The 23,154-nt window shown below is 67.1% G+C and overlaps 1 protein-coding gene across 3 annotated transcripts in view; it reads left to right on the plus strand.

Annotated features, from left to right (window-relative positions):
• The window catches only part of RXRG (retinoid X receptor gamma), a 99,840-nt gene extending 86,559 nt beyond the window's left edge, over nucleotides 1-13,281 (plus strand). Inside the window, exons 2-10 of one of the 3 annotated variants that reach the window (XM_028530644.2) lie at nucleotides 2,296-2,543; nucleotides 4,503-4,647; nucleotides 5,561-5,740; nucleotides 8,449-8,609; nucleotides 8,725-8,854; nucleotides 9,883-10,015; nucleotides 10,414-10,505; nucleotides 11,546-11,651; nucleotides 13,035-13,281. In XM_028530644.2, the coding sequence (XP_028386445.1) occupies nucleotides 2,325-2,543; nucleotides 4,503-4,647; nucleotides 5,561-5,740; nucleotides 8,449-8,609; nucleotides 8,725-8,854; nucleotides 9,883-10,015; nucleotides 10,414-10,505; nucleotides 11,546-11,651; nucleotides 13,035-13,182 (1,314 nt within the window). In that variant the 5' untranslated portion in view covers nucleotides 2,296-2,324 and the 3' untranslated portion in view covers nucleotides 13,183-13,281. The remainder of the gene's footprint in view (nucleotides 1-2,295; nucleotides 2,544-4,502; nucleotides 4,648-5,560; nucleotides 5,741-8,448; nucleotides 8,610-8,724; nucleotides 8,855-9,882; nucleotides 10,016-10,413; nucleotides 10,506-11,545; nucleotides 11,652-13,034) is intronic. The other 2 variants (XM_036015835.1, XM_028530642.2) reach the window with 2 other exon arrangements.
• Nucleotides 13,282-23,154: the final 9,873 nt, after the last annotated feature.

The raw sequence follows: 23,154 nt of genomic DNA on the forward strand, positions 1-23,154 counted from the left end.
GCGGTCCTCCGGCTTGGGCACCACGTCCCTCCAGGGACGGAAAGGTGGCGCCCCCTGTGGGCGTTTCCCTCTGTCCCCTTCCCCTGGGTGGGCACGAACATCCCGGGCAAGGCTGCTAACGGGACAGCGAACTCTCTGCCCGGGCACCACGGCTAAGGCCATTTGCTCCCGCCCAGCCAATCAGAAAGACCCATGCGTGGCATTTTGTTTTCATTGGCTGAGGACGAGGTTGCTAAGCAACCCCCTCACCTTGGTTAGAATTCTGTAGTTGGAGGAGCCCAGCTCCTCTTTCCCAATAAGTGCCTCTTCAGCACACACACGCACACACACACACACACAACTCCTTATTCGGAGATTTCGGAGGTTTGCACTTGGTGAAACATCAGAGGCATAGGTTTCTCAGGCAAATAGTTTCTATGGGCGAACTCTGTTGACGGTTACTTACATTAATGAGCAACAGTAAAAAAAAAAAGGCACCCACTCGTGGATTAGTCAGCCGATGCTCTTTGCGCATCTCATGGTGATTGTCGCCTGCAGCCGGGGCGGGGGGGGGGGGGGGATTGGAACCCGGTGCCGGCCAGTAGGGCAGCAGGGGGAGGACCTCTGGGTGTCGTTCCGGGTCATGAGGAGCCCCGGGGGCCTAGGGGGAGCGGGGGTGGCTGGGACGAGGCAGGGGCTCTCGGGGCCAGAGCTGCGACTACTCCCTAAGCGATTCAGAGAAGTCGATGCTGTGAACTCAGTGTGTCCCCACCCCTGCCTGTGTCGGCAGTGACCACCCGCCATGGAGCTTCTACCGGCGGCCTGGCCCGGCCAAATCCTTAGGCCCACGGTCTGCCACGGAGTCCAGGCCAGCCACGGCCCCCGCCCCACGCCCTTTGCAGTCTAGAGAGAGATCCTGGCTGCTACCCCTGGGCCAGAGGCCGCGAGTACCTCCATTTGTGGGCCCGAGAGCTGCGGTTGGAGGTTCAAGTCCAGCCTGCGGCGTCTGGCTTCACAGCCTTGTCTTCCTCTGGACTGGCCTCTGGCTGCCTCCGTGGCCCAAAGCCCTCGGGGACTCAGACGCCACGGTGGCAGAGGTGCCCTGCAGCGTCCCAGCGGCTGTGGTTCCTGGTGACCCTCTGAGAGCCAGAAAGCCTGACAAGGTCCAGTCACAACTGGGCCCCTGGATCGGACCCCGATGATCCCAGACCGCCACCCGCACCCGCTTCTTGTAGATGCCACCAGCCCTGTCCTCTCTGTGTTCACGACACGGGGGCAGGGGAGCCTTCCTGGGGGGGCAGGGGGGGCCAGGAGCGTGGAAGAGTCTCGAGGGGAAGCCCACCAGCCCTCCCCCATCAGAGAGGTTTAGTTTCCTAAAACGTGTGCCTGAGCGAGGGGCGTGAACCGTACGGGTGCAGAGCGGGGCATTTCCTGGGCGGCTGGCGGCGGGCCCGAGGGGTGGAGAGGGCACGTACCCAGGGAGCAGCGAGGCCGAGGGGTTGCCGAGGCTCGTGGAACCAAACTGCGGACCAGAGGCAGCAGCAGAGAAAACCTTGACTTCGGGTCTGGGCCAGAAACCAGGGTTCGGGCAAACATACGGTGCCTTCGGGTCCTGGCCGTAGTGGCTCTCACGTGGCCATGAAAACAGGAGGGCGAGCGGGAGGCTGGCGCCGCTGTCCGGGTCGGGTGAGCCCCGGTGTCTGCCCGTGGGGAGCAGGAAACTGAACTTGGAGATGGGTCGGATCGGTGGTGGCCCCGGAGGGGGTGGCGGGAGAGCTGTGTGCTTCGGGCTCTGAGTCCCAGCCCCTGGGACAGGCCCTGGCACCTCCGTGAGTGCTCGCTGTGGCCACAATGCGTGCGTGGGTACCCGATGCGCAGGCTCAGCCTGTTGTCTCCGCGGCAGCATGGCTCCGAGGCCAGGGGCTCCGGAGCGGCCTGCCTACCTGCTGTCTTCCCCCGATGCCTGGGGGTTGGTGGTGGCTCGTGTTCCTGGCTCAGGCCCCAGTGGCCCAGACCTGCGCACCTGTGGGCAGGCCCGGTGGCCCTGGCTGACCTGACCCCTGATGGTGGGTTGCAGGTGGGGCCCGGAGAACCAGCCGGTCAGCGAGCGTGGTTGCTCTCAGCAGCCCTCCCCCATCCCTGCTCTTCTCTGGCCTTCGTGCTACCAGCTCCCCGAGGGAGCGGGCGCCTGGTTCACCAAGGGCAGGGCTGGGCCCAGGAAGCGAACCCGGGGTGGGTCAGCAGGGGGCGCTCCACCCCGCAGGGCCAGTCGGCCCTCCCCAGCCCCCTCCACCACCCACACTCTTCTCCCCACAGGTGCCCCCGGCCACTCTGGCTCCCCGTCCATGAGCCCGTCGGCAGCCCTGCCCAGCGGGAAGCCCATGGAGAGCCACCCCAGCTACACGGACACCCCCGGGAGCGCGCCGCGGACTCTGGGCGCGGTGGGGACCCCCCTGGCGGCCCTGGGCTCTCCGTACCGCGTCATCACGTCGGCCATGGGCCCGCCCTCGGGCGCGCTGGCAGCCCCTCCCGGGGTCAACCTGGTGGCCCCGCCCAGCTCTCAGGTAGGCACCCCCCACCCCCAGCGTGGTCAGCAGCCCCTTCTGTCCTGCGGAGGTTGGTGGACTCACGTTGTTTGCGTCAGTGGATTCCCAGGGACAGGCAAGGAGGGAGAGGCGTGTGGAGGCTCTGAGACACGGTAACGGTTTGCAAAGGGAGTCCGACCACCCAGACGCCAGTGCGTGAGGCCTGAGGGCTGCACGCTCCCCGAGACCCTGCCCTGGGGCCAGGCGGAGCTCCGAGTCAGGTGGCCAAGGTCTGTGCCGTTGCGGCAGTGACGGTGACGCCGGCTGCCACACGAAAGCCGAACGGATGAAGGACGGAGTTGCAGACAGCAGCTGCTCTCTCTCCAGAGAAAGTCCACGGGGTGGGCGTGGACGGAGACAGGGCTGTGGGCGGGGAGTGGGCGCGTGCGGGTCCCCACCGCTGCTCCCCACCGCTGCTCCCCACCGCTGCTCCCCACCGCTGGCGTGGGCTTTCCTCGCGCTGCTGCCCGAGGCGGAGAGTGGAGGCCTCGGTCCCCTGCCCACACCCTCCGGTGGCCACCCGTCGGCTCCCGGCTCCCACCCGCTGTCCCCGGCCCGGCAGCCGGCCCGGCACGGTCACCGAGGCTGCCTTTTTTTCACCTGCTCACGGCAGCCCCGCCCACCCCTGTGCTCAGTGAACACTGGCTTGGTGAGGTGAAAAGCCACCGAACGTACAAGGAACCTTGCTCAGTGAGGCTCTGTCGTGTTTTACACTTTACCGATCGTTCCTTCCGTCCCAGCTGTGGTTCGGTGGGAGCAGTGCAGTCACTTGATTGGGTGACAGGGACTCACAGTTCACAGGGGCCGTGTAGAAGTCGGGGCCTCCCGTCGACCCCCAGATCGTCACCGGCTGCCTCCTCGGGCCACTTAATCGCCCCGCGCCCCTTCACCTGAGTTTTCTTGTGCGTGTTGTCAATGTTTGTGCCCGTCCTGAATCCTCGATGACACTGCGCAGCCTCAAGGGACGAGAGAGTCTCAAGGGACGAGAGACGGGTCTCCCTCGCCTCGCCGGAGCACCTGCTCCCTCGGGTCACAGAAGTGCTGCAGGCGGGATCCCGCTAACCCGTCTTCCTGGACGAGCACCAAACCCTCGGCAGCGGCTTCTTCCCCGGGGGACACGGGGTGGGTGGTGGGGGCTGATGGTGACAGGGGTGCAGTCGGGCAGCAGAGGGGGTGCACGGAAGGTTCACAGGCTCGGACGCTCACACCGCCAGCTCCCCAGCTCCGGCCAGGCCCCCAACGGGCCCCGGGAAGACAGAGGCGACCCTCTCCGGCTCCTCAGAGTCTGTACTTTCTCGGGAAGATCACCTGTTCCTTCCAAAACGCGGTCCGGGGCGCTCTGCCCCATTTCTCATGCACCTGGGCAGTTGGCCCCGCCTCCTCGGCGGCCAGTGAAATGCTCTCTCTCTTCTCTCCCGTTGCACCGGGGGCTCCGGGGGACCGACCTGTGTCCGGCTGGCTCGGGGGTGTCTGCCCATTGACGGAACGAGCACATGTGCGAGTTTTCTCGGCTCCCTTGAGGTCCGCCTCCTGCCCGAGGGCCACGGCCCCTCCCGGAGCGACCTCAGCCCCCAACACGACATTGAAACTCGGGCCGTGGCCTCCTGCCGGGTGCGTCGGTCCGTGCGGGTTATTCTAGCTCCGAGGGGACGTGGGAGTCCCAGGAGCGAAGCAGAGAGGCCGGGCGCTGTGACTGCCGGGCCGGGCTGGGCCGGGGCCCCCCGCAGGGCTCCGACCTCCTGTCCCCGCTTCTTTCTCCCCCCGGTTCACATCGCGCCCACACGTTTCTCAGACACTCTGCTCGGAAACTGCTTCTCGCAGCGGAGCTCGTGTTCTCTGGAGGACGCCCTGGTGGCCGCCCCGGCCCCGGCCCCGGCCCCGGGGGCTGGGGCTGCCTGCGCAGCCCTGGGCCTCATCGCCTCTCGTCCCCTCTTGCAGCTCAACGTGGTCAGTGGCGCCGGCCTCTCTGAAGACGTCAAGCCCGTGCCGGGGCTCCCCGGGATCGGGAGCCTGGGCTACCCGTCCACCAGCCCCGGGTCCCTGGTGAAGCACATCTGTGCCATCTGCGGGGACCGGTCCTCAGGTACGCGCGGGGGCCCCGCCCTGCCGCCCCGGGGTGGGGGCGGCCCGCGGGAGTTTCGGCTGCCCGGCCCGGCCCCTCGGTTGCTCTGTTCCCAATGGACGACTGGGGCCCGTTTGGGGGGGCCAGCTGGGGCCCCGGCTGCGAGTCCTGATGAACTGAAAGTCCGACCTCGGGGCTGAGGGTGGGACTGATAGGGAACATCCCGGAAGCCCCTCCCTGCGGAGTCCTCGCTGTGTTGGGTGTGTACCTGGGACAGAGACGCGGTTCTGATTGGCTGGTGGTCACAAGCTAGAGCGTCTCTAATCATAGAAAAGATGTTCTCTGAGCGGGTGGCTCAGTGGGCCGGAGTGTCGTCCTGTACACCAGAAAAGTCACAGGTTCGATTCCCATTAGGGCACATGCCCAGATTGTGGGTTCAATCCCCAGCTGAGGTGCAAATGGGAGACAACCAACCAATATTTCCCTCTCTCCCCCTTTTTCTTGCTCTAAAACTAGTAAAAACACAGCTTTGGGGGATGGTTTAAAAAACGATGATTTTTATAATTCTGAAAATAATGTCCCAATTCATAGAAAATTTGGAAGAACTGAAAAAGCACCAGAGAAACTAAAGAAAGCTGTCTCTGTGGCCCCCAGAAAGACGCACCCCCTTCCTATTCTGGCTTGCTTGCCTCTAGCACCCCAGGGTCCTAGCTGTTTTCAGGGACGGACATGAGTGTTTTCACCGATTCCATGGTCTTTGAGCCTCTTCCCCTTTCTCGGGGCGTGTCTGGGCGTGAAGGACTGGGGCGCAGGGCCGGGGCACTGGGCTGCTGTCGCTTTCTGCCCCGTGACGCGCGGGAGTGGGTGGGGTTTGGGGGGTGTGACGCCACCGCGCCCTGAGCGCCCGGCCCCGCCCCCGGCCCCGCCCCCGCAGGCAAGCACTACGGCGTGTACAGCTGCGAGGGCTGCAAGGGCTTCTTCAAGCGGACCATCCGCAAGGACCTGCTGTACACCTGCCGGGACAGCAAGGGCTGCCTCATCGACAAGCGCCAGCGCAACCGCTGCCAGTACTGCCGCTACCAGAAGTGCCTGGTCATGGGCATGAAGCGCGAGGGTAGGCGGCGGGGCGTGGGGCGGGGGGCGGCTCCCGCGGGCTGGGCGGAGCCTGCGGGGCCGGGCTCCGTGGGCTGCGCCTGGGAGGGGACTTTGCAGACGGCGGTTTCCCGGGCACTGTGATCGCACGTGTCACCACGGCCAAGGGGACAGTGGCGGCTTCCGCCTCCGTGTCTGCCCTGGAGGAGGGGCCCCATAGGGCCCTCCCGGTGCTCAGACTGCAAGCCTGAGAGCCCGGGGGCCTGGAGCCCCCCTGCACGCCCCCCACGCAGGGACCGCAGACCGACCCCCGTGCGGCTGACGTCTCCCTCTGGGGAAGCCGGCCGATGCCACCGCCTGGGCTCCCCCCTGAGCCTGGCCGGCTGCGGGTCCCCTGCGACGGGTGTGCGTGCGCCGTGGTCTCGGGGTGGGCGGCCTTAGGAGTCCGCAGCCTTGGCCGTCCATGTCCGCAGAGACGACCCTGGTGCCCTGGCGTGCCCTGACATCTTCCCGGGTACATGGGTGGGGGTGGGGGTCAGCTGCCCTGTCGCAGAGTGAGGAAAACCGTCGAAAGTGCTTCCTGTTCCTTCCTAAGACGGAAAACCTTTCCGCCCAACCCCGCGGAGCAGCTGAAGGGCAGCGAGGTGACCGGGGAACTCCGCCAGGTTCCTCCTGTCCACGGCGACTCCCCCTCCACAGGCTGCCCTGGGGGGAGGTCCTGTCCCTTGGACCTGCTCCGGCCGTCCGTCCGTCCGGGGGCTGCTCTCCCCTGCGGGGCTGGGCTGTGTGGGGAGGGGGGCTCACTGATGGAGGAAAATGAAAGTCTGTGAGCCCTGGGGACAGAGGAGGCTGCCCCGGCGGAGAACAGTGATGTTCCTGGAAGCTTAGTGTGTCTTGGGGAGGGGGCGTCCTTCAGAACCTGGTGGGCCCCACCCTAACCGTGCGGCCGCTGGGGACACGGGCTCGGAGGGGTGTTTTCCGAGGCCCCCCACACACGTTGGGGACCAGGTCTTCGTCGTCCGAGCGGAGCCCACCGAGGGTCTCCCCCCTGCCCGGTTCGCAGCTGGGCCTGGATGGACAACCCCCCGACATCGAGGGACCCAAGCCCGGGCTCCGACCGCCTGCCCGCCCCCCCAGCTCGTCACACCGTGTGCCCCGTTTCGGGAACGAAACACCGTCTTCCCGCGGGACGCCCCTCCTCCTCTGTTGCGCCTCGCACCGTGGGCGGGGTCACCCCGGCTCCCTCGGAATGGTCTGGAACCTCTCTGTCCTCGCCGCGCTGTCCGCCCTCACCGCAGTCCCGGCCCCTGGCTCTGTCTTCTGTCGTCAGGATGGGCTCCGAAGGCGTCTTGCCTCCGCCTCTGCCTTCCCACGTCGCTTCGTGACAGCATGGCTGGAGAGAGGCGTCGAGCATGAGGGTCAGGTCCACCCTCCTCCCCGCAGACCCTCGGGGGCCTCCTGCCCGGGACCCTCCGGGGCGCAACCGTGAGGGGGAGTGAGCCGGCGGGGCCGTCCTCTCTCCCCTGGGCCGGGGCTCCCGCCACCGTGACAGCCAGCGCACCCGATCCGTGACCCCGCCCGGCGGCAGGAGAGAGGGCCAGGGTGTCCACAGGGCCATCCCCCCCACCCCCGCCCCGACAGAGGAGAGAAGTTGCAGGTCGACCTGGGAAAACCCCGCTTTCGTCACCGAAGACGGCACTGAAGCAACGGAGGACTGCCAGCCTTTTCATCTCACGGCACACACTAGCTGATGACTAGATCCTGCACCCACCGAAGTGTATATATATCTTGTGCCAATCTGACTTAAAAAATAGGTAGAATTCTGGTCCATTCACGCCGGACTTGTGGGTTTTAGACTATCGTTTCCTGTCTTGGGATTTAAAAAAATGTGCTGATGCCGGTCCCGCCCTTGCTCTGGAAACAGGCAGGTGGGGGCCCTCGCTGCCCGGGTGATGGCGAGTAACGCAGAGGCACTGTCCTCACAGCGGGAGGGGGCGGGGGGGAGGACTCGGGCTGGGCGGGGACCGCGGGGACGGTGCTGGGGGCCGCGCTGTGCCTGAGCAGAACGGTCGGTGTGGGGGGGCTGAGGTCATCCCAGCCCCCGGGGGGGGCCCACGCTCCCTTCCCGCCCCCGAATCAGCCGTGGGGGCCGCAGTGTCACGTGGAGGACTTTCCTCCATCCCTTTGCCTATGAGACCCCCATGCAGCCCCAAAGAGCGGCCCTGACAAGCCAGAGCTGGTGACGTGTGTCCGGGGCGGCTGCGCTGGGGGCGGAGCTAATGGGGCGTGATCGCCAAGGACCACGTGTGGGGCCTGATGGGGCCAGGGGCAGGGGGCGGGGCTAGGGCTGTGTGCCGGCCCCTGAGGCCCCACCTGCCCGCAGTTCACTGCAGGGGGCAGCTGGAGGCCGCGTGCGGGCCATGTGGGGGGGGGGCAGGGAAGAGTGCTGATGGGAAGAGGGGATGCTTCGGAGGAGCGTGAAGGCGGGGATGCTCACTCCCGGGGGTTGTGAGCGCCACGAGCTGGGGAAGGTGTGCGCCCAGCCCCCACCGTCCCACACCCGCGGAAGCCCAGGCTCTGCCGTCTCCGAGTCCCTGTCCGCACCATGACACGCCCGACTCAGCACCGAGGTGACACCCGCGTCACACACACACACGAGGAGGCTGGGCGGGTGGCCCACTTCCCGCTGCTGTCCCGTGCCGTGACGTCTCCGTGTCCTCCGTCCGCCAGCCGTGCAGGAAGAGAGGCAGCGGGGCCGGGAGCGGGCGGAGAGCGAGGCCGAGGGCGCCGGCGGGGGCCACGAGGACATGCCCGTGGAGCGCATCCTGGAGGCGGAGCTCGCGGTGGAGCCGAAGACGGAGGCCTATGGGGACGCGGGCATGGAGAACTCGGTAGGTGGTCGGGCCTCTGCCCAGCTCCCCCTTCCCGGGTGCGGCTGGAGCGGGGATGGGGTGAGGTGGGGAGCGAGAGTCCCAGAACCCTACCCAGCGCTCGGTCCCTCTGCAGACCAGCGACCCCGTCACCAACATCTGCCACGCGGCCGACAAGCAGCTGTTCACCCTGGTCGAGTGGGCCAAGCGCATCCCGCACTTCTCGGACCTCACCCTGGAGGACCAGGTCATCCTGCTGCGAGCAGGTAAAGGCCGTGGGGGGGGGTTCCGTGCCTCTGGGGGCGTGCCCTAGGGCTGCCGCTCTGCAGTGCCCCCTGGGGCCCCAAAACGAGCCAGTCCAAGGGGCCGTGGTCCGCCCCAGCTGTGCGCCGCGCGGCTGACAAGGTGACTCTCCTGGTGGCTCGCTTCTGTGCTGCCTGTAGGCTCTTACAGTTGGATACCCCCCCCCCCCGTCCCAAAAACACTTTCGTCCCCAGTGAAACATCTTTTGTTGACGGAGGGGCGAGACTCTTTTCCCACGTGGGTTTTACCTCGGCCTCACGGTCTGCGTTTAACCTTCAAGGACAGCTCAGTCTTGGGATTGAGGCCCCTCTGCAGCCTCGTCACCGTTGTGAGGGCGGGGAAGAGGGTAATCCCCATTTCACCAGCAAGGCAAGAGGGGCCTCGGGCCTTGGCTCGGGCTCGTTCCCGGGGCTCCCCAGGGTCCCCCCTGACCTGGAGACTCTCTGTTGCCTCCTGTTTCCGGGACACGGTACAGGTGACACATGCCACGTCTCCCATTTGTCACCGAGCCGGTCTGCTCTGTTGTCCCTGGTGGATGATGGGTGAGCACCAGGTGTTGGCCGAGGGCACCGCGCTGAGCCGGGTGCCTGGTCACAGCACCGGAGACGCAAAACCGGGCTGCCAGGTCCCCGGGGCAAAGACGGCGAGGCCTGCTCCCTCCCTCTGTGTGGCGCTGACGGATGACGTGGTGACTCTTACCTGCCACGTGTTCAATCCCTGTGTGTTGATTGATGGGGGCGTAGCGTGGTTGCTGTCCAGCCGCCCTCTGGGCTGTGCTGGAGAGACAGTGGGGGGGCACCAGAGCCCCCCCAGGGGCCCCAGGCTCACCCTCTGTTTCCACACTCATCGGCGCTGACGCCCAGAACTAGCCTTCAGCCTCCCTGGACTTGTGGCCCTGCCTGTGTTCCGTGGGGCTGGGCTGAGGGGTGGACGACAGTCGGTGAAGCAAGGCCACAGCCGGGTCCCCTCAAGGCCCCTCTGGTCCCCGCAGGCTGGAACGAGCTCCTGATCGCCTCCTTCTCCCACCGCTCCGTGTCCGTGCAGGACGGCATCCTCCTGGCCACTGGCCTGCATGTGCACCGCAGCAGCGCCCACAGCGCCGGCGTGGGCTCCATCTTCGACAGGTGTCCCTTCTGCCCCCAGCACGCCTGTGTGTGCATGTGCACGTGGGTGCATGCATGTGTGTGCATGCATGTGCATGTGTGTGCTGGTGCATGTGTGTGCTGGTGCATGCGTGTGGGTGCATGTGCGTGCATGAGGACCAGCCCCCAGAGGCCACCGGCTTTCCGCCAGGTCCCCTTGGACTTGGCTGATGGCCATCCCTGCCTTCCCATGGCTGTGTGTTTCAGTGTCTGTCCCTGCAGTTACGTGGTGATGCCCTAGGTTGGGGCTGCAGCTCACCCCTCTCTGCGCCCCCCGTACCTGGTGCACCGGCTGGAAATGGGGTGCATGCTTGAGAAGTGCTGGTTGCGCTCACTTCTTGGCCTGGGCTTCTCACGGCCTCTCCCTGTCTCCTGTGCAGAGTCCTGACCGAGCTGGTCTCCAAGATGAAAGACATGCAGATGGACAAGTCGGAGCTGGGCTGCCTGCGGGCCATCGTGCTGTTTAACCCAGGTGATGGCACGGCCCTCGGCCCTCCCCCACCCCCCACCCCGCACGGCGGCCCCAGCACACCGACCTCCTCCGGGCCTCCAGCTCAGCAGAGACAGGGGACTGGGGCTGGGACACCGTCTGTGGGGAGGGCGGAGGGTCAGCCCCACATAGCTGCCCCTGCCAGCGCCACCTCGACAGGTCCTGAGTGTGTGTGCATGTGGGTGTTTGGGGGCCACCGGGGACACCAGTGGCCTTCGGGAGGACTGAGGGGGGTCAAAGGTGGTCAGATGCTGCGTGGACTGCTAGGCAAACTGGGAGGTTTTGCTGATGGATGAGACGTGGGTGAGCCCACGTGGAAGGAGGACAGGCGGTGAATGTTAGCACGACTCTCGGGGCTGCTGTGTCGTTTCCCCACACAGCCAGGGGAAAGGACCCCCGTTTCTGGAGGGGGGGCATTGGGGCTACTAGGGACCAGGACTCTGTGTTTGGATGTCACGTCACTGTCTGAGCTGGTGGGGAGACTTCCGGGATGAGTGTCCAGGAGGCCACGGTCCCTGTGAGTCTGGAGCTCAGAGGACAGGACCCGAGGTGTGAGGACAGGGCTGGGTGCCAGGTGTGAGCGAGCCCCACCCCCCGGGTGTGGGGTGAGGCTGGTGGGGAGCGGGCGGGGGGCCGGAAAGGAAGACTCAGACGGACCCTGAGGAGGGGCAGTGAGGGAGGGGCCAGCGGGACGGCCAGTGGGCCCTGCAGGCCAGCAAGGAGAGCCCCCCAGCGCAGTGGGTGGCCCCGCCCGCTGCGCCGTGCCTGGGAGATGAGCCCTGTGAACCACGCAGCCACCTGGGCGCCTGCCTCAGCCCCCGACGCGGGTGAGAGAGAACGCTCCTCCCGGGAGTCAGCGGCAGGGGTTTGGGGGTCGGCGGGGTGCGAGGGCTGTGCGTTTCTCAGCTGCTCCCCGACCAGCCTGTGTCCGGGAGCTCCCGGGGCGGGGTGGCTGGCGTGGGTGGGTGGGGGCGGCCTCTGTGGACGGCGCCCCCGGGGGTGAAATCGGCCGCCCTTTCCAGACGCCAAGGGTCTGTCCAACCCCGCGGAGGTGGAGTCGCTGCGGGAGAAGGTCTACGCCACGCTCGAGGCCTACACCAAGCAGAAGTACCCGGAGCAGCCGGGCAGGTGAGGCGGCCGCCGCTGTCCTCCCACCCCCCCGTGGGCGGCAGGCGCCGTCCCGATCGCGGCCAAGTGGGCCTCACTGCCCACGGCGAGCTGAAGGCCTTGGCCCGGGGGAAGCGGGGGTCTCGCGTCTCCTGTTCATCACCCACCATGGTGTCCCCTCTTCCTCCCTGAGCCCTTTGAGGGCCAGACACTGAAAAATGCCACACGGCGGTTTTCAGAGACGTCGTAGAATTTCCCAGGGTGGGTGGGCCCTACCCTCTTCAGTCCTGGCCCTGAGCTGGTTTCCAACGGCTGTCATTTGACAAACTCTGGAACGTACCTGTGTTCCCTTGAAGGGGCTGCCTGGCCCCTGGCAGAGCCTGGGAGCTCAGTGAGGGGGGGCAGAGGCGGAGCCCCTGGTGTCCCTGGGGTACCGACCCAAGGCGACCACCCTGAGGCTGAGCAGCTGCCTCAGGCAGGTGGCGCATGGGGACAGGCCACTTCTGGGTGGTGGCGTGCTGCCACCCTGTGGACACTCTTCAGAATGCATGCCACGGGCCGAGCCCCGCGCTCTGGCCGGCTCAGGAGGGTGCGGCCGGGTCCCCTCAGCCACAGCAGGCCTCTCCAAAGCCCGCCGCCCCCCTGCTCCCTACCCGTGAGCGAGCGAGGACAGCCGCGGCCGAGCCCCGGGCTGTGACTGTGCGTGAGTCCCCCTCTCAGCTCCGAAACCCAGCCCAGACGGCAAGGAGCCACAGCACGGCACGCTCAGCATTTCACAAAGAATAAAGCCGACATTTTTAGAGTGAAAACATATCCTCACAGTTAGTCTGACTCTGCGCTTCATAGGGCAGCTGCTCCCTTTGCCAAATCCCATGAAACCCTCTCACGGAGGAGCCTCGCCCTGGGTGGGGGATGGGGCTCGCTTCCTGCCCCTTCCCCCGCCGACGCCCCTCCGCTGCTGGGACGAGGTGCAGACGCACCCGGAGGCCCAGAGCCGCGTTCGGGCGGTGGCGTGGGCCCAGGTGTGCCCCTTCCGTGTCCGCACGCAGAGAGGCGGCCCTCCCTGCCCGGCTGGGGCCGATCTGCGTGTCCCGGCGGCGTGAGGGTAGGAACAGACGCGTCTTCAGGGAGTGTCAAAATTCCCACGTCAGCCTGTGTCCTCGGAAGTTTCCCCGGAGGTCGCGGGGTCTGACCGCCGCCTTCGGGGAGGCGGCTCCAGCCTGAGTCTGACACCCCCGGGGGGGGGGGAGATTCTCTGGCTCCCTCGCCCCCTCGGGGCTCCCTCTTCCACACAGAAGGTCCAGAGAGCGGAGCCCACCCCAGTCACCGCCCCTGCCCCGGCGGTCGCGCGTGTCCGCCCGCGTGCTGACCCCTGACCTGCGTCCCCGGCGGCCCCGCCCGCAGGTTCGCCAAGCTGCTGCTGCGGCTGCCGGCCCTGCGCTCCATCGGCTTGAAGTGCCTGGAGCACCTGTTCTTCTTCAAGCTCATCGGGGACACGCCCATCGACACCTTCCTCATGGAGATGCTGGAGGCCCCGCTGCAGGTCACCTGAGCCGCCTCCGGCAGGTGTGTGCGGCCCCGCCCTGCCCTGCCCACGGTCCTCTCGCCCCTCCCTGTCCCCACAGTGTGACGCTTCTAATAAAAGCACCTTTCTACGCCCTCGGCTTTCCTGAGTGGAGTTCTGTGTGGGCGTTGGGGGCCGCCCTTCTGCGCGGGCCGAGGGGCCGGGGACCTTGCTGGAAGAGCTTGGGGAAACCGGCCCGGCCTCTGTGCATTTACCAGGTTCACGTTACGTTTCCCTTGCCGAGGAAGCAAAGGAACGGATAATAAAATGACATGACAGCTCTTGGCAGTGCCGGAGCCGGGGCGTCAGAGGGGGGTGGACAGGTGGGGGGGTGTTGGGGTGCGCACCAGGGCCGGGGTCCTCAGGCGGCCCCTGGACAGGCAGGGAAGAAACCCTGTGTTTCAGAGATGGCGTGTCTTGTTGGTTCTGTATTTTCCTCCTGAGAATGATGAGCAGGAAGAGCCTTGTCCTGGCCCCCGGGGGGTGGGGCGGGCATGGAGGATTGAGGGAGAAGGCGGGGAAGAGTCGTGGGTCCTTGGGGGGGGGGGGACGCATGGCAACGGAAAATGGAGTTCCCGTCATGACCCCGCAAGAGTGAAAAGACCAGAGCCCACCAACTTTATTTTCATTATTGTCCAACCCCACATCGCCATCCTTAAAAGGAAATGAGAAATCTCCCCCAGCTCTAGCCCTTGGAGCCCTACTGTGTGCTGGACGGTGAGCACCCGGAGGGTGGGGGCTGCGTCTCACTGAGGTCACAGCCAGCCCACGGTCTGCGGGTCAGCTCTCTGCCGGCGGCAGGACCAGGGCTCAGCAGGCGTCCGAGTCTCTGCCGCACCCCCACCCCCCATCCCCCGCTCCCGAAGGAAGCGCGGTCCCACCTTCCCCCGAGGGTCCATGGTCGGTGTGGGAACGGGATGCGGCTCCGACAGCGCCTGTACACTAGGGGGCGCACGTCCGCTCCTGCCATTCGGGGAAACCAGCCGAAGGGCGCTGGGTTAGAACGTGAGGTTCCTCCCTGGTTCAGAAACTTCCGGTGGGTTCCTCTGTCTCCTGAGCAGGGGTCTCACCGGGGCAGTTGTGCTCCGTGCCCACCTCCCGCCCCCCGAAGGTTTAGCGATGTCTGCAGGCGCTGTCCCTGGGGGAGAAACAGGGCGGGGGTGGGGCGGGAGGTCACGGAGCTGCTCAGCGTCCACCATGTGTGGGGCAGTCCCCACCAAGTGTCCGGCCCCAGAGGTCAGCCCTGCGGAGGCGGAGAAACTGCCGGAAAGTGTCCCTGACGGAGCAGGCGGTGAAGTGGGGCGTCCTCTTGTTCGGGGACGCTGGCTGGATCCCCGAGGCGCGGCCAGGTGTCGGCGCCCCCTGGAGGCCCAGGCAGGAACTACCTCCCAGCGGCGGCCGCAGGACTCCCAGGCACTGCGAGGTGGCTCTGGGACCGGCACTCACAGAGGGTGGACATGGAGCTAAGAATGAGGGGACTTGGGGGCAGGGCTGGGACTTACCCCACCCAGCCAGGGGGCCCAGGAGGAGGGAGGGGGGCCCAGCCCCAAGCCCAAAAAGGGGCCACAAGGGAGCCCCCCTCCAAGCCTGGACGTGGGTTCCTGCAGGGAGGGGAGACTGGGACCCCATTCCTGGCTGAGGCTCCTCTGTGGCACGAGTACAGGGCCACCCTGGTGAGCGTGACGGGGTGCCTGTGGACATGGAGACCCATGCCTTCCCCTTGACCAGGGACCCGAAGACCTGGCCCGTCTTGAGGGCGAGAGACGGGCAGGGAGAGCGGGCAGCACGGAGTGTCCCTGGCCCCCTCGGTCCGGCCAGCAGGTGGCATTTCCTGGGGGCCACGTGGACACCCTGCGGGGAAGCCAAGCTCAGAGTACCTGCAGGTCCGAGCCCGAGGGAGTGGCCGCCAAGGCCAGGGGACCCCGGCTGGAAGAGGCTGCGGCTGAGCTGTGGCGGGCAGTGACGATGGGGTCACACAGGGGGTGCTGTCATATCAAACTCGAGGTCCAGGAGAGCCCTGGTTCCTGTCCTGGGTTCTCCCCCTGTGGGGCCCCCTGAAGAACCAGCCCCCCACCCTGCGCCCCTGGTGAGAGGCACCCCAGGGGGGTGCAGGGCATTGCCGGACCTGCCCCTGTCTCCCCGTCGAGTGGAGGGAGAGGGCAGTGAGACCCGGAGAGCGAGCAGGGGAGGGGCGCAGAGGAGGGAGAGAGGGGGCGCAGGCCCGGCGGGGAGGGGCTTTGCGGCCGGTGTGCGGTGGGCGTCTAGATGCGCCTGGACTTTTGAACCGGGATGGCCGGAGCCCTGCCTGAGGCCCCGTCTCTGGGGCAGGGGCGGAGGCCCCGCAGAGCAGGGGTGCAGCCGGTGGCCGGAGGAAAGGAGAGCCCTGCATCCCGCCGGCACTGGAAGCCCCCGGTAGCGGTAGCGGTACCGGTGCAGGGGAGACTTCCCTTCCATCCGTCTGTTCGCAGCTCGCCAGTGTGGGGGACCGGGCGGTGGGGCCCTCGGTGGCTTTCGGCGACTAGCTTGCAGTGTGACCTCCAGGACCCCTGGATGCTGGGATGTGCTCACCCGCCCACGCAGCTTGCACTTGACCCTCGGCCACGGAGCCTGGTGTGAAAGCCGGGTGGGCCCCCAGCAGCCCGGCCGCAGCCCGCTGGCCAAGAGGCTGCCCAGGGTCCAGCCGGGACGGGACGGGCAGCCCGGGGTCTGCACTGGCTCCGAGGGGGTGGGGGGCTCCTCTGCCCCCGCTGCAGGGGTGAGGGTCCCGGGCAGCTCTGTCGAGAGCAGCGTGGACGAGACTGGGTGGCAGCTGACATTTCCTGGTGGCTGGGCTTCCAGAACCAGGGCGACGACGCCCCAGGTTGGGCCCGAGGACCCTGACCGTGAGACCTTTCCCAGGACGGGGACGCCGAGGTCTGTCCCAGGGCGGCTCTGCTCACCACCTCCCAGCCCCTGCAGCTCTCCGTGCCAGGGAGGGAGGCCTGGGGGTCAGCGGTACCACCCAAAAGGCTGGGAGAGCGCCCCCGGGGTCCGCTGTCCCCTGCAGCCTCGGACTCTGAGTGGCCCTGCGGTCCCGCCACAGGCCTCCAACTCGTGTCTGCAGGGGTGGACTCCAGAAATGGCCACAACACCCTCGGCATGCCGGACCCCGGCCGTGTTGGTGTGGCGGCCACGGGAACGGCAGTGAGGCGCCCTGGAACGTTCTGGTCTGGGACACTGAAGTCTGCCTGCTCCCCGGGGTCCTCCTAAAAGCCCTTGAAGACACCGCAGGCCCAAGCTCGGCCCCTCCCCTCGGGGTCAGACCCTCAGAGGGCAGCTGTGTGTTTGTCTCCTCCAGGCCCCGAAGTGCCGCTGGGAGCAGGCAGGGCCGGGATCCAGGGGGCCGTCCCACAGCTGGGCGGGGGCCCGGCTGACTCATCGGCCGGGGCGGCCAGCGGCCGGGCCCCTCTCGCGTCACCCAGGACTGTCAGCTGCCCTGGCCGTGGCCTGCCCACCCACGGCGCCGGGTCCCCAGGGCCCTCCTGACCCCGTTCGGCCGCGAGGTGCTGCCCGGCCTGCTCCGGCCCCGCTCTTCTGGGGAGCAGGGGTGGGTGTTGCCAGGTCTCCTGGATTCCCTCGTTGAATCCTGAAGCCACGAGGCCACGGCTGCAACAGATCCGGACTGGAGTTGTGGCTCTGGCACCAGGGCCGTGGGCCCCGCAGGCACTGGGGTGGGGCACGGGGGAGCAGACTGGGCTCCCAGCACAGCGCAGAGGCCGCTGGCTCCGGGGTCCGTTTGGAGGCTGAGCGGTGACTCCTGGCCTCGTGGGGGTGTGGCTCTCGGGGTCACGGCGCGGGCGCACGAGCTGGCGCTCGGGAGAACACGTGCCGTCTTCGGCGCACCTGGGCGAGGCCGGGCTGCGCCTGCCGCCCTTTCAGCAGACTCGACGCCTGAGCGAGTACAGCAAGGCTCCCCTCCTCCCTGCGGCCGTGCCTCCCTTGGGGCGGTGGCGAAGGCGGGGCTGTAGATGTCAGACTCTCTGGGGGGCCGGGGGCCACCCGGACAGTCTCCAGCTCCCTCTGGGTGCCGGACGTCGGGGTCACGGCGGCAGGACACAGGGAGACGGAGGCCAGCTCTGACACGTGCTCCCGCAGGCTTGAGGCACGCCGCCCTGTGCTCGGCCCCGGGCCGAGGCGGGGACACGTGGACCCGGAGGGACCAGCACTCAGCAGGAGAAGTGGGTCCGAGACCTCGGTGAGCCTGGGCCGTGTCCGTCACTGTGGGTGAGGACGCGTCACCGCCCAGGCGGCAGGAGGAGGCACCACCGCACTGGCCAGAGAGACTGGGTTCGGGGGGCGTCTCATCCCACACCACCATGTCACACGGCTTTCGGTGCCCCGGGTCCCGTGGCATCCACCCCCACCAGTCTGCACATGTGTTGTGTGCGCACGCCCAAGAGTCTCTATACATGCTCACGTGTGCGTGTACAAGCATCTGCGTGTGCATGCATGTTCGTGTGTGTGCATATGTGTGTGAGTGTGTGCAAGAGCCTGTGTGTGTCGTGTGCCTGTGTGCATACACATACAAGTGTGCCAAGAGTCTGCATGCATGTCTCTGTGTGTGTGGGTGCAGGAGCCTCTGTGTGCATGTGTGTGCAAGAGCGTGTGCCTCAGCAGCAGTGTTTGCAGGGTGGCCAGTGCTGCACGGTGCTGCCCGGCCTGCTCCACTAAGTCCGTGTTGCCGCACGGTCCTGGTGACAGCACCTGTAAGGCCCCTGTCAGGAAGTGGCCGGGTGAGAAGGGGGCAGGGCAGGTGTCCTGGAGAGCCGGCGAGCGCAGGGGACCAAGGGCCCTGTGAGCACCAGCCCCCCTGCCCCTGCGGGGGGTCCGACCCTGACACACCGGAGAGAGCCTGTTTCCGAGCTCTCGCCGCCCGCCGTCGCCTGCACCCCTCCTCTGCACACGGGCACGGTCGCTGTCGCTGCCGGAACTGGGGGGGACACTGGTCCTCGCCCCAGAGAGCCGGGTTCCTGGGGACCTGCCTGTGGCATTTTGTCATCACCAGTAGCTCTCCCCAGAGGGGGTGTGTCCTTCTCCCTCAGTGAGTTTTAACCTACTTGACTCCTGGGGAGTTTCTGGGGCTCCTAAGGAGTCCTGCAAGGAGACGGAGGGTCTGGGGGGACCCTGTTTGGAAGGACTGTGGGGCCCTGGGCCCCCATAAGTGGGTGGTGCTGACACCTCGAAGCAGAAGGCCCGGCCGCTGGGCCCCGAGGTGGCCCAGGGGTGCGGGGAACAAAGCCGTCTTCGCCCGGTCTGCCCGCCGCCCGCTCCCTGCGCCCCCTCGCCCGGTGATTGCTTCTCTCGGCATTCCAGGCGGGAGGGAGGTCAGGTCCGGTTCCTCCCCTCCGCGCACTCCCCTGACTTCAAAGCGGAAGGGGTGGACGGCACAAAGGAGTCAACCGGGGAGGGCGCGGCGCGCCTCCCGGCGGCTTTCATGTCTGGGATGTGCAGGAATGCGGGCCCGGGCTCTTATCTCCCGGTTCAGGACGGGCCGCGGGCCGGGAGTGCGGGGTCCCCGAGCAGAGCAGATGCGATCCCGGCAGATAGCGGTGCAGGGGCGGCCTGAGAGCAGGAGGCAGGGCGAGAGATTTTTCAAGCTGAGATGGCGCGGCGGATAGCACCGGCCTCCGACGGAGCGGAGCGATAAAACCTGTGCAGGTGTGGGAGGTGCCCCTGACGGCAGGAGCGGGCTGCGGTGGGCAGAGCGGGGGCGGGGGGGCTGCTTTGCTCATGGGCGATCTCGGAAAGGGCGCAGCCCCTGCTGGACCCCAATTCCTCACCTGCGGGGAGCACCTTCCAGCCCGGCCTGCGCATGTCCGAGATTTCCTGTGCACCCGACCCGGGCACACAGGTTCCTTCTCTGCCAGACAGCGAGGGCCACCTAAGGCAGTTCATCGTCACAGCGTAGCCCTGGTCCTTGGCCTTCACCCGTTTCCCGTTGGATGGGGGAGGCGGTGGGAGGTGGTGGGAGCCAGGGTCAGAGGCGGCAAAAGTCTCAAGCCCCACGGAGCGAAGAGGCTCCCGATGGGTCCCATAGAGAAGGGTCTTCTGGGGAGGCGCCCCGAGTGAGCCGTAGAGGGACCCGTCTGGGATCCTCCGCAGAGGAGGGGACTTCTGGGACAGGGAGGGACAGATGCTGGTGGACAGGTGGCCAGTGGCCAGCCAGGGGGCAGCACTGGGGCGCTGTGGGGGTGTTGCCCGCGACGGCCCTGGGCTCCCAGGGCGAAACGTGCATTTGATGGTTCCAAGGCTCTCCGGGTCCCCTCTCCCCGTCCGATGCAACTCACGCTTGTTTTCACAGTGCAGCCTGGCGGTGCGCCCCAGGGAAGTTGGACGTGGTCGAGCTGCAACGCCCAGCCAGTGCTCACGTCCAGGACCGTGTTCCAAGGACACACTCGGGGCCACGGCGCCCACGGACCGAGTTCCGTGTGCCAAGCCGGGCGCACACCCTCTCAGTGGGTGATCTTATTTTGCCCTCGCCCTCATGGAGTATCTGGGTGGGAGGTGGTGGTGCGGCCACGCCGTGCGTGGGAAGGGTGAGACCTAGGAAAACCCAGCGAATTTGCCTGAAGGCCCAGTGAGCAAGAGACCGAGCCAGGATTCGAACCCACGTCAGAGTGGCTCAAAATCCTCTCTCCAACCGACGCAGTTTTTTTTTCTCCCTCTTTGGGGACGGGGACAGGGACTGATGTGTGAGGACGGAAGAAACCAGCAACACGGCTCACAGGCTGCGTGTTGCGCAGGCACGGGCCACGGGGACATGGCTCACGGGATGTGTGTTGCGCAGACACGGGCCACAGGGCGGCAGAGCGTCTCCGCACCCGGAACCGTTCCCGGCGAGTCCCCTCTGGGTGACGGGACCCCGGGCACAGCGGGGCCGGACCGCACGAGGAGATGTGACGGCGGCGGCCGTGGTATGTGGGCGAGAGTGCCAGAGAGTGTCGGGGCTCGTGAGTGAGGTGTCCATCCTGGAGCTGCCGGTAATCCTCCTGGTTTTGCCTTGCGTAGTTTTTAAAAAGAGACGGTGCGGCTGTTTTGATCAGGAAGAACGGGTAAGAAAGCTCCCAGAACGCTTGGCTTTTCATCGTGAAACGGACGCCCGGTCAGTGTGGAGATTTCGGAGGCTGCCCGCGGCGACCGGGAGGGGAGGGCCACCTGCTCCTCACGCTCACAGTCGGGGGACGGCCCTCCCTCCGGGCCCACTTCCTTCCAGCCTCTCTTCTGCGCTGGTTTTCGGGTTATTTCACGTGTTTGCTTTTGAGTGTGGGCGCTGCGGTTTCCGCGGCGACCGGGAGCCGGGAACCCCCTTTCTGGCTCCGGTGTCTGCCTCCCGGCACTGCCCGCCCGTGCGGGCGAGGGGAGCCGTCCTCCTGCCCACAGCCCCTTGGGGGTCAGGGCCCGGCGCTTCGTGGGCGCCCCCCTCCCCCCCCCGTCTGTGGTTGCTCAGCGACAGAGGGGTGCAGGAGGGGCCCCCGAGGTTTGCATATCCTGAGCCCAAGTTTTTCGGGGATGAGTTTGGAGGGCAGGCCCCCCCCCCCGAGGTGGGGCAGGCAAGATGGGGGGCCGGGGGGCAGGATCTTGCCGCTCACGGCTAGAAATTGAGATTTGACATATAAGGCCACTGGGACCCGGCCGGTCTTCTGCGGGGTGCGGGGGGCGGCGTTGGGGAGGATGCTGCGTGATTAAAACCAGGGAGCGGAAACGAGGCTCTGGCAGCTGCACAAGGCGGAGGGCTGGGGCCCGGGGCTGCGAGGCGTCCCTGCCGGTTCCAGCCGGGAGCGTCCTGCCTGCCCGGCCGCTGGGGCAGCCTGCTGGGCTGCGGAGGCAGACGGGCAAGGGTGACTCGTGCTGTGGTTCGGGGGACCCCCGGGGCCGAGGGGGAGGGAGTCAAGGCCGCGAGGAGGCCCCGGTGCCTGCCGCAGAGAGAGCTCCGTGGAAGCAGCACCCCCCCCCCCCCCCCCGGCTTCCCGACCGCCTGGGTGTACGAGGAACAAATTTGTGGTGTGGACGGGTTCCAGGCCCGCCATCCATCATCCGCCACGGGTCCGCGCGGAGCCCTCGGGCGCACGCGGCGGCCTCGCCCGCTCCGAGAGAGAGAGAGAGAGAGAGAGAGAGAGAGAGAGAGAGAGAGCGCTCTGGACGCGGTCCAGGGGTCTGCCCGAGGGGGCTCGCCAGGTCCTCCCTTGAACTTTGCTCCCTCCCTCGCTCTGTTCCGGGCTTTCCTTCAATTCAGAAAAAGCCACAGCGACAGCTGGCAGCCGCCTCGCTGCACCGGCCTCGTCCCTCCCTGTGGTTTGGCAGGGAGTGTGACCTGGCCGTCCTGGGGGGGCTCACCGTGTGCCCTGGGCCGTGCCCCCTGAAGCCCCAGCCCTGCCCGCTGTCCAGGGCCCCCCAGAGTGGGGGCCGGGGAGCTGTGGAGCTGGGTGCCTCCCTGCGCCCCAGAGGCACAGGGGAGGGGCCGGCCGTGTGCTCCCCAGGCCCAGCTCCAAGCCACAGTGCCCCGACGTGGGACCCTGAGCGACAGGCCCGCCCTCCTTCCCGGGTCGCTGTCAGGCCCCCCTCGCAGGAGACCTGCAGGCAGAACAGGCTCCTGGCCTGTGTCTGACGAGGGTTCAGTGCCCCGCCCGCTCTGCAACGCCCTGCGGCTCCTCTCGGGGGTGGGCTCCGACGTGCCCCTGCCTCCCCGGGGTTTGTGGGTGTTTTTTATTATCTGCTTTATTGCGCTTTGGATGTTATTCTTGCTAAAACATGAGACATTTTATGTTTGTTGGTCCAAGGTACTGCAAAACCACCCGTGGAAAACGCCCCCAGAAAACGTGCGGAGACGGCAGCATTAGAAACTTCTGCTGATTGGCCTGTGAATGCAGCTCGCTCCGCAAGCAGGCGGGGCCGCTGCGCGTGGGGATACAAGGCCCCGGGCGGGGGTCAGATGCCGGCGCTGGGAGGGGAGGCCCCAGTCGAGGACTGCTGACCACCTTCTAGGAGGGAGGGCGTCTGTGCCAGCTGCGGGGGGCACCCCGGAAGCCCCCTGCCGGGTCGTTACATGCTCCCACCACACCTGGGTCTCCCTTGGGTCTCCCCGAGCACCCCTGTGCTGACCTGGACACCGTGGGCTGCCTGAGGGCAGGGCGTGCGGCCACCCCGCAGCCCCTGGGCCCCTGAGTGCCAAGGGTGGTGGGCGCAGCCGGTGCCCCAGGGAGGGTGGGGTGCGCAGAGGAGGGGGGTGGGGCGAAGGGTCCCCGTCTCCTTTCCACGTGCAGGACCCCGGCACTGCAGGGGAGCCCTGCCCAGGTGAGCCCCTCGGGTGTGAGAGCCTCGGGAGGAGGCCAGTCTGACTGCGCCCAGGCTGACCTGCCAAGGCCTCTTCCCTGGCCCCCCGCCTGTCTTCCCTGCCCACCCCAATCTCCCTCCCCCCAACTGTGACTCCACTCCGGGGGCGGTGATGCTCGTGAGAATGCATGATCGGGCCCCGGGGCGAGTCTTCCAGGACAGAGCTCGGACCCCGTCCATGCTTTGTGGAGCTGGGGGCTCCACGGGGCCCCCCTCCCCACCATAGCTGGGCCTTCTCAGCTGAAAAACCGAAACTACTGTGTCTGGCCTCTGGGAGTCTCCAGGAAGGAGAAGGTGAACTCAGATCCTTTCCCAGCGGAGGCCCGTGCGCCCTGCTCCTCAGGTGAGGGCCGGCCAGCCAGCCGGCCAGCGGGAGGGGACAGGTGGACGGAGGGGCCCGTCTGGCCCAGACACGCAGCTGAGATGCTAAAACCTCCGGGTGACGGGGCCTGTTGGTCAGGTGGCAACGCCGACGCTCACGCGGCGCTGACGCAGACAAACCACGGAACACGTTACCGCGGACACGCACAGGGAGTCCGTGCGGGGCAGATCTGAACCGTCTCTTCCTTCTTACCGAGGACCTGTGTTTTT

Source organism: Phyllostomus discolor, chromosome 14, assembly GCF_004126475.2.
Source record: "Phyllostomus discolor isolate MPI-MPIP mPhyDis1 chromosome 14, mPhyDis1.pri.v3, whole genome shotgun sequence".
Taxonomy (NCBI): domain Eukaryota; kingdom Metazoa; phylum Chordata; class Mammalia; order Chiroptera; family Phyllostomidae; genus Phyllostomus; species Phyllostomus discolor.